This window comes from Mastomys coucha, unplaced genomic scaffold (assembly GCF_008632895.1).
Source record: "Mastomys coucha isolate ucsf_1 unplaced genomic scaffold, UCSF_Mcou_1 pScaffold21, whole genome shotgun sequence".
Taxonomy (NCBI): Eukaryota; Metazoa; Chordata; class Mammalia; order Rodentia; family Muridae; genus Mastomys; species Mastomys coucha.
The window spans coordinates 21611830-21621995 of NW_022196904.1; the positions used below are offsets into that span (position 1 = coordinate 21611830).

Sequence of the window (10166 nt, forward strand, 5' to 3'; positions counted from 1 at the left end):
GAAGGGATGGGTAATGGCAGTGAGCATCAGAAGGAGATTTACTCAATGTGGCTGCTTTGGGAAGAAGAAGTAACCCTGAAGTCTCTCTTGAAGGTAATGACAAGGACGTTGTGAGCTTTTAGGAGCAGGAAACAAAGCAGGTGCCTGAACTGTGCAGAGCAGAGAGAGCTGTTACCCATGCTTAAGGTGTGGTTTGAATGAACGCCATCCAGGTCTGTTCTAGGATGACTCTGGAGAAGATAGTATGTATCATTGTCATTTCTTGAGGGAATGAATCTTTTTCCCATGAAGTGATGACTTTGACCCATATGTATGACCTGACACCAGTAGTTCACATCTGGGGGTGATCTCAACATGGTAACCTGTCCCCTGAGGCTTGCTGTTGATTATGAGTAGTTTCACCCCCTCAACCCTCCTGTTATATAGATGCTTATTGATCTATAGAGGCAGAGAGAGTGTCCCAAGGAGAGAAATGAAACTTAGAGTCTCGACAGGGTCAAAGAAGAGGGCTTAAAGAGATGGCTCAGCAGTTAACAGCACTCGATGTTCTTCAAAATGGCTGGAGTTCAATGCCCAGCACCCATTGTCAGGTGGGTCACAGATACCAGTCAGTCCAGTTCTGGGGGACCTGATGCCCTCTTCTGACCTCTGTGGGCACTGTGTGTATGTTCACATCCACCCATTAGCAGCTTATGTCTTGAACTTAGTGACACTCTACTGTCACTATGGGAGTACTATAAAGTGACCAGTCACATGATCAATCCTTGGGAACTGTGGTTTGGATTTCCTTGAGCACCTCCTGTTAACACAAAACATTGCGTCTTAATCAAAGAGATGGTGCTCTTTCTTTAGAAGAACCCCCAACAGGCTCCATCTGGAGTCCCATCATCCCTTTCTGCAGGTCAGGAATATGGCAGTTCAGGGCGGAAAGGCAAGGATTCATGCTCTTTCTAGGTACAACCTCACCTCCATGTTTCTTTTACTTGCATTTTCTGCCTCTCTGGGCAAACTCACTTGAGCGTTAAGTTCACAAACAAAGTAAGTCGCCATTGTGTAGATCGTGAAACTGGACCTTCTGGTACATACAGGAAACTGAGTTGAGTGGTCAGGCAGAGTGCGCTGTAGGACTTCCCAAGTACTCTCATAATGGGAAGCAGCAGGATTAGTTCTTTTTGTTAAAGGGTAGTTAAAACTCTGTGTCAGTCACAAAGCTTCTGAGTGTGAACTTACGACCAGTTGTTGTCATCTCCCCCTCCAGCCTGTCTCCCGCCCCCCATCCTCGTCCTGTCCCTCTGTCCCCCACTGTTACAGGGAAGGGACGATTAAAGCTAAATGAGCCGTAGGAGTCCCCAGTCCTCCTGTGTCCTTAGCTGAGTCATCGTGGACTCCTGCCCTCTGAAGCTTCAGCTGTCTACTGTGCTAGTTTTAACGGGGCACAGTGGCCTCTTCCCCCTCCGTGTTTTCAACTCTGGATGAAGGTGGCGGCTTGCATGGTTTTTGTTTTGTTTTGTTTTTATTAGTCACAGTCTTAGTCGTTATAGACTTTTGAGGCCCACACCTCTGCCCCCTTAATTGTTTGCAATCTATTGACTGCCCATACAGTTTTGGAGGCTTCTGGGTGTGATTTAATTCATCTGTGATTTGGTACAGTCTTTATGACAAGGCTGGGAAGAGCCTTCAGTTATCCTGCTACTAATAAAAAGAGCCAACAAACCACCACCTTCATCCAGAGCATCCAGAGATGAAAGCGAGGAGCTAGAGATCTGTCCCCAAGGGGAAGAGGCCACTGCGCCCTGTTAGAACTAGCACAACGCACCGGTGAAGCTTCTATTAGACACGACTTTGTAACTTATTCAAGCGTCTTGGCTTAAGCGCCTAACGGGATACTTTTGTGATAGCATCCAGCCAGCACCTGGCATTGCTGAAATACAAGTCCCTCCTGTTCTGTTACTTGACTATGGAGAGCTGGGCGTTGGCCTGACAGTTATCTCGCTAGCCTTGTTTAAGACAAGGGCTTACACAGCAACTTCAGACACATATATACGTGTAATGAATATATACGCGTATAAATATATATACATACATACATATGGATGCATGTGCATACTTATGGTGAATATCTAATTCCACATTCCTGACTTTTAACAAAACAATTCCAACTGCAAGATACTATAAAAGTTCAATGGCCCATTTAAGAGCCAAGCGTCTTTTACATATAATGCACATTTAAGCCATATTATATTGCAGTGCTGTGCCCCCCAACAGAAAATTTGATGTTTTAAATTTTAATAGCATGGAATTTGAAATGTCTGTTGCAACTAGTTCAGAGACTTTAAGCCCATTCTATGCAGATACAGTCATGGACTTGATTCCTTCCCAGCTGGGACTCAAGAGGCAGCTCTCCCCTCCCCCAGCAGTTCTATACATTAAACAGCCAACAGAATGTCAGTCAGGACTGCTCAGTCACATTCCAATTGATACGGAGAGGAAGAGGCATCCAGAGTTGATATAGATATCCTTACCACCAGGAAGAACAGGGTCATGGAAAGACAGATCCCTCAGTCCAGAGGAACCTCTGGGCCAATCAGGACTTTAGGTAAGAATCAGGACTCCTCCACACATAAGCAGATCAGATCTCAAATGCAAATAAATCAAGACCCCAAAGCCACAGCCGGACTGGACACTCCTGCACGATGAGGGACTGTTAAGGTTAACAACAAGCATTTAGTTTTGTTCCTCAGAGGCTAAAATCTTCAAAAGTTACTCCTGGTATCCCAGGGGATCCAAATGTAGGAGTTGGGACAGGGACAATGAACTGGAGTTACTGGCAAGGTGATGTTACTATTTGAGGACTAACCTGTTCGTTGTGCCCAACAGTGCCTATGCTGATTGTCCCGGCTAACCCTAATTGTCAACTTGACACAGCTGAAAGTCATCTGAGAGAAACCTCAATTGAACCTTGTCTAGACCAGGTTGGCCTGTGGCCCTGTGCTGGCTATTGAGTGCTGTAGGAAGGGCTGGTCCACTGTGAGTAGCACGGTCCCTATGCACCAGAACCTGGTCTGTATAAGAGAACAAAAGAGTGAGCCATCGAGCCAACCAGCAAGCAGTATTCCTCATGGTTTCTGCTTCAAGCCTGGCTTCCCTCACGGATGAAATGTAATTTCCTCCCCCAAAGTTGCATCCAGCAAGTACACTGTGTCACAGCCACAGAAAGGAAACTAGCCCACCGCCACACCATGATGGTGGTTTAAAGAGGCAACCTTCTGCCAGATTTGTCACCGTTTAGGGGCTTACAGGTTTTGACTGGTTCTGCCCACAGCCTCCTGGCTTTCACTTGCTCATGTCATGAACACAAGTCCTGCTGTTTCACTGGCTCCCTGCAGCTGTCCCTTGCTGCCACCAGACCAGCCAGGTTCCTTTCTCACACTAGCTTCATGCTTATAAAGAGCCTGCTGTCCTGCCAGCCACTGTTGGAGGCACCGGAGATAAAACCATGAGTCAGCCTCCCAGTGGTTCTGACAGGAGGAGCGTGTGGGAAACTTGCACCTTGTGGGAGAAGGCTAGAAGCTGTGGGAACCGGGAAGCAGAGGAGGAGGGGCAACAGGAAGGGGCTACTGAAAGGGTGATCAGGGACAGCCTCACTGAGCCAGTGACACCTCAGTAGACATTGCTAGGGGGAGGTCTTCATGCACATCTCGGGGAAGAACACATCAGGCCACTGGTAGTGCAAGAGCAAGCATCCCTAGGCTCAGCTAGTGATAAAGGAAGGAAGGCATCCTGTGTGGCCAGAGCTGGTGACTTGAGTGGAGGAGATCGAGGGCTGAAGGAGAGATCACACAGGAGTCTGACCACTGTCGCCTCTCTGCAGATCAACTACCAGTACTCAAGCCTCCCTGTCTCTCTGAGTGAGGGTCGCCTGCGTGTGCACCAGAGTGGAACACGAGGTGTGATAGAGCTGGACTTTGGGCTGGTGGTCACCTATGACTGGGATGGCCAGCTGACCCTGAGCCTGCCCAAGCGCTTTCAAGACCAGGTATCCGGGCTGTGTGGCAACTATAATGGAGATCCTGCTGATGACTTCCTCATGCCTAATGGGAAGCAAGCTTCTGATGTCCTAAACTTCACCAAGAGCTGGAAGGTGAAAGTTAGAGACCTCTTATGTGATGACGGCTGTTATGGCAACTGTCCGTCCTGCATCCCAAGCCAGGCCCAGCTCTTTAAGAAAGACCTTTTCTGTGGCATGCTGACTGTGCCCTCAGGCCCCTTTGCTGACTGTCATCAATTTCTGGACCCCGAGCCTTTCCTGGAAGAATGCGTGTATGACATGTGTGTGACAGGAGGGGAACGTCTCACCCTGTGCCACGGCCTCAATGCCTATGCTCAAGCCTGTGTGGACCTGGGCATCTCTGTCCGCGAATGGAGGTCGCGAACCAACTGCCGTGAGTTCAAGCCAGGGTGGAGAGTTTTGGTGAGGGGTGGGGAATCCATTTCATCTGTTTGGTACCAGAGCACTGATTACGTTTCAGCCCAGTGACAGGCAATGACGGGAACACTGTGATGGCCAAGACACTCCAGGGACACACACAGTAGTGAACGGGATAGACTGCAGTGATTGAGATTGCCACAAGAGGGCACGCTAAAGCATATCGGGAGATTAGTGGAGCGGGATGCAGGCTAAAAAAAATCTGATGCCCTCTTCTGGGATGTCTGAAAACAGCTACGGTGTACTTACATATAATAAATAAATAAATCTTTAAAAAAAAAAAAGACTAGGGGAAATCAAGAGGGATAAAGGATGCTAGAGGGGGAAAGACTGGAATAGCCTGAAAGGAGGGCAGTGGATGTGGGCTTCTGACCCAGGGAACCACAGAGGTCTTGTCACAAAAGGTAGTCGGCTAAGTTGCAAGATCAAATTCCTTGATTATTCTTTGGTTGTAACACTCCCATAACTCCCAATGCCCTCTGCACGAAATCAAAGATGACTAGCCAGGCATTCATCCACTAAAGCAATCACTCATTCAGTCAATAAACCTGCCATGTCTTCATAAGAGGCTGTCTCTGAGTTGCCCACGTGGAGGACAAAGCAGGAGCCAACGGTGGCTCATCTGCAGCCTAGTAGACAGTTCAGAGAAACGCTGAAGAGGCACACAGGACAGTGAGGGATGAAACGGGCCTCAGGCCCAGTGCTTATGACTAGGCGTCCAGAGGGAGACAAAGGCACCGCTTAGACTATGCCTTTATCACTAGTATGTCCATTGTCCTGGAAGCCTTCCTCTCCACATGTCCCCAAAGGAGAAGCCAGTGCATCAATTGCCCCTCCTGTCCATTTCTTAGGCCCCGTGCTCCAGGCTGAAAATTCAATGTGACCGAGTCGGGCTGTGTCCCCATTCCAGCAGAACCTATATCTTGGGTGGGGAGAAAGAGACAGAGAGTTAGCAGATCAACGAGAAGATACCTTCAAAGAGCAGAATCCTGCCATAGTATCTGGAAGCTCAGGGAAGAAGCTGAGGACAGTGGATCCTGGAGCATGTCCAGGCCATGGAGTCATCTAAGTTGTCCCAGAGTTGACCATGGGGTACCTCGGCTCAGTCCGCATAACCAGTGAAGTCAGGATTGCCTCCTTCCATTTCCTCCTGGCAAGACTTAGACACAGAGTCATCTGCTCATAAAGCATTGGCCGGGAGGGAGCTAGTGTTTCCAGTCTAGGCGGTCTGGACCCCTGGAGCCTTCGTCTTTACCTGCAAAAAGTCTGTTCGAGGAAAATATAATAATGGTAGGAGGGAATGGCTAACGCAAAGGTCTGCGTGGGGAATCTTGGGACCAGGCACCTGTCAACCCACTGAGACTGAGGTACAGTATGCCAGTAGGAGACTGAGAGATGGGGACAGGGAGATTGTAGGGAGCATAGGGGAACCCCTGGACCTCGGGAGGACTCTGCTTTCCCCTGAGTGAAAGGGAGCCACAGGAGGTCGAGGTCCCTGGTCTGTGCCTGCATTCACAGTCCCTCTGGTGCTGTGAGGAGCACATACGGTAACCAGGGAACAGGGAACGAGGCGGGAGGCTGCTGCGGCTCCTGGGCCGCGAAGGCAGATTCTGCATGGGTTTGGAAGGTGAAAGTCATGGGATTTGCCCACGGCCTGGTTGGTTGTCCAGGGATGGGGTGGAGGAGGGGGCATTGGGGCCAGAGCATCAAGAAAGTAGGAATTCCATTAATTGAGGAGTGTGGACCTCCGATGAAGCAACATTGTCTCGGGGAGCCCCAAACCTGGCATGACCCACCCTTTCTCCCCACCCCTCCAGCCCTGACCTGTCCAGCCAATAGCCGCTATGAGCTCTGCAGCCCTGCCTGCCCGCCCACCTGCAACTCAGAGGCTGCACCGGCCAACTGCTCTTCCCGTCCTTGCGTGGAGGGCTGCGTGTGCCTTCCGGGTTTCGTGGCCAGTCGCGGCCTTTGCATTCCTGTCTCATCCTGTGGGTGCATCTTCCAGAACCGCCTGCTGGCCCCAGGTCAAGAAGTGTACGCTGACGAAAAATGCCACCGCCGCTGCATCTGTGATGGAGCCACTCAGAAGGTCACCTGCAGGAACACAACAGGATGTCTGCCTCAGGAGTACTGTGGGGTACGGAATGGCTCCTTTGGTTGCTTCCCGCAATACTTCCGCATCTGCCGGGCATCCGGAGACCCACACTACATGAGTTTGGATGAGCGGATCTTCAATTTCATGGGCACCTGCACATACTTGTTTACTGCCTCCTGTGGCCAGCACCCGTCCCTCCCCGACTTCAAAGTGTTTATAGAAAATGAACGCCGAGGAAGTCAAAGCGTAAGCTTTCTGCGTTCTGTGACGTTGGAGGCCTTTGGAACCAAATTGGAGGTGCGCAGGGAATACCAAGGCAAAGTGCTGGTGAGTGCCGCAGGGCGTGAAACGGGTTGAGGGTACCAATCCACTGAAGATCAATGTCTTTGGTGGGAGAGGAGTGGGATTCATTCAACGACCTTGTAACTAAGGTCCAGGCCCGGCTACTTTTTCTTGGTTCTGTGACAGCCTCCCAGACTGTTTTACCTCGTCAAAGATCATAATCAAATAGATCTCCTCCAGGAGCCACCAGTCTCTGGGCGGTTCTGCAGATGTGACCGAATCCATATCTTCAGGATTTTTTTTTTTTTTTTTTTTGAGACAGGGTTTCTCTGTATAGCCCTTGGGCTGTCCTGGAACTCACTCTGTAGACTAGGCTGGCCTCGAACTCAGAAATCTGCCTGCCTCTGCCTCCCAAGTGCTGGGATTAAAGGCATGCGTCACCATGCCCGGCCTTCAGGATCTCAAAAAGAGGTCTTGGTGCTCAGTAGATATTAGAATTGCCTAGTTTTGTTCTTATGAAAGTTTAGAATTATAGACTTGTGTCTAAAGAATGGTCCAGAGAGCAAGGTAACAGGTGATGTGAAATGTGAATTTCCTGTACAAAGTGAGCATTTGTGTTTGGGGGTGTGGGTGGGAGTAAAGATGCTCATTCCACCTCTCAGACTGAGCAAATGTCTGTCCACCCAGATACAACATCAAGACTACATACACATGGTGAGGTGAGTTCCGGTGTAAAAAATTCAAACAAAACAAAAGCTGGCTGCCGGGCTGCCTCTTCTCTTCTCTGGCTGCCGGGCTGCCTCTTCTCTGTGCCCTCTTTCTCCCCAGGATGGGCCCCTCTCCATCACTTCTTTTCAGACTTGCTCACCAGACTGTCTGCTGTGCTGGCCAGAACTTGGCTCAGCTGCCCTGAGGGTCAAACTATTCTCACTCACTAGTACTGAAAACCCAGGGCCCTGAACCAGCCAGCTAGGCAAGGGTCAAAGGACAGCCCTACACACACCACACACACACACACATACACACACACACACACACACACACACACACACACACATACGTTCATACTAAAGATCAAGTGTTCTGCTTCAAGCCTTCCCAAATAGGTTTTGCAAATCCACCATAAGTCCCATCCTGTGATCAAAGATAGCTTCTCTGACATTCTTTAGTCTTTCTGCAGCTAAAGAAGTCTACAGACATCCCTTGCCCCCCCCACACACACACACAAAGTGAAAGCCAGACTGTACACAAACCAATCCCAGCATTCAGAAAGCAGAGACAGACAGATCTCAAAATTCCGATCTAGCCTGTGAGCCATTGGACTTCTGAATAGCCTTCTTGGGGTCATCCTTGTGGTTCCTACACTGGCCACACATCTATCTACACATTGAGTTCCAGGCCAATTAGAGATACACACTGAGACCCTACCTCAAAGATAGATAGACGGGTCGGGCAGTGGTGGCACACGCCTTTAATCCTAGCACTTGGGAGGCAGAGGCAGATGGAGTTCTGAGTTTGAGGCCAGCCTGGTCTACAGAGTGAGTTCCAGGACAGCCAAGGCTACACAGAGAAACACTGTCTCAAAAAAACAAAAAACAAAACATCAAAGATAGATAGATAGATGGATGGATGGATGGATGGATGGATGGATAGATAGATAGATAGATAGATAGATAGTACTTATATTTTTATAGTGATGTATGCCTTTAATTCCAGCATTTAGGGAGGCAGAGACAGGAGGATTTCTGTGAGGTAGCTTGGTCTACATAGTGAGTTCCAAGATAATCAGTGCTTCAGAGAGATTTTTGTCTAAATGAATTGTTAGATACTCACACAATGTCTCATAATTATAATAGAGAAGTTTGGGTAATAGCTTGTGCCATGGGAAGAGGGAGGGTGGACAAGTTCAATGTACCAGGTTCTGTACCCCCCTTCCATGTACCAGGTTCTGAATCCCCCAGTGTTTGGTGTGGAAAGGCTCTAGATAAAGAGAGGGCACAATTATTGATAGTTATCAATGTTTTCCCATCTCTCACTTTACCTAAGGCTGGACTATTAATTAACAATATGTATTAAAACAAGTAAATGCAAAGGCCTTTAGACCAGACTAAATGGAGAGGTTTAGAGTGGTACTGTATTGGGGAGATAGGAGGCAGGTGCCCTGACCTGTTGGTCCTTCTGCATCTCTGCCCAGGTGGATGGCATCCTTCACTACCTGCCCTTTCAAGCCCTAGGCGGAAAACTCGTAGTGTTCCGCCAAGGCAAGTACGCCATCCTACGCACAAACTTCAGCCTGACTGTCAGCTATAACTGGGACACCCATGTGACTGCCAAGGTGCCCAGCAACTATTTTAAGGGTGTGTGTGGGCTCTGCGGGAACTTCAACGGGGACCCACGTGATGACTTGGGTAAGCAGATTAGAGGAGAAGCCCTGGACCCTCGAGACTTTGGAAAAAAGTGGCTGGTGTCTTCACATCCCGGCTGCAGGACAGACGAGCAACTTCTGTGTCCTGACTTCGGCAAGGATATAGTGTCGAATATAACACAGAAGTGCAGAATGCTTGGTAACATAACCGGTCAGTTCAAGCACTGTTGGAGAGTGCCTGCCTTCAACAGTGCCTACATAGAGTGCGCCTACGATTGCTGCCGTATGCCAGGCCAAACTAAGCCGCTGTGTGACACACTGGCCACATACACCGCCATATGCCAATCTTCTGGAGTCATTGTGTATCCATGGAGGACTGAGACACTTTGCCGTGAGTACCAAGAGTGTCTAATTGGGATTGGGTCTAATGCTTGTTCATTAGCATACGAGTAGCATTGTTTGATCCTTAGGCTGCCTGGTGGGGAAGGGACTGTGCTCATGCCACGGAGCTGAGACCATAGGAAGCTGCTGTATATTCTCAGTGAGGCCACTTTGACCAAGACACGGGGTCTTCCGTCTTCTCTCACTTTGTTTTACGTTCATTAGAATGAGCAGCATGCTTAGAGCCCACAGCCAGCACAACATGTGGAGTACCTTTGCCTTGGTTTCAGTAGTTTGGGGTTAGGGCATCCTTTTAAGTTTAGACTTTCTGAGGTGCCCAGGTATGAACCGAGAGCCTGATGTAAGTATGGCATGCTGTGTTGGGGAGCTCCCGCCCAGCTTGCTCGGCTGGCTGGCTGCTTCTTTGTGCTTTTACAGGGCCGCTGATACAGGTTGATTCCTGTTTAGGAAGGGGGAACAAGAAATGGTTTGATTTGGTTGGGTTTGGTTTTGAGGTTTTTTTTGTTTGTTTGTTTGGGTTTTGGGTTTTTTTTTTT

At 49.1% G+C, this 10166-nt stretch overlaps 1 protein-coding gene across 1 annotated transcript in view; it reads left to right on the plus strand.

The window, feature by feature from the left end:
- LOC116100320 (IgGFc-binding protein-like) overlaps positions 1-10166 on the plus strand; it is a 45686-nt gene that overhangs the window by 14203 nt on the left and 21317 nt on the right. Inside the window, 3 exon segments of the mRNA XM_031384137.1 lie at positions 3872-4442; positions 6304-6908; positions 9058-9619. Of these exon segments, the coding sequence (XP_031239997.1) occupies positions 3872-4442; positions 6304-6908; positions 9058-9619 (1738 nt within the window).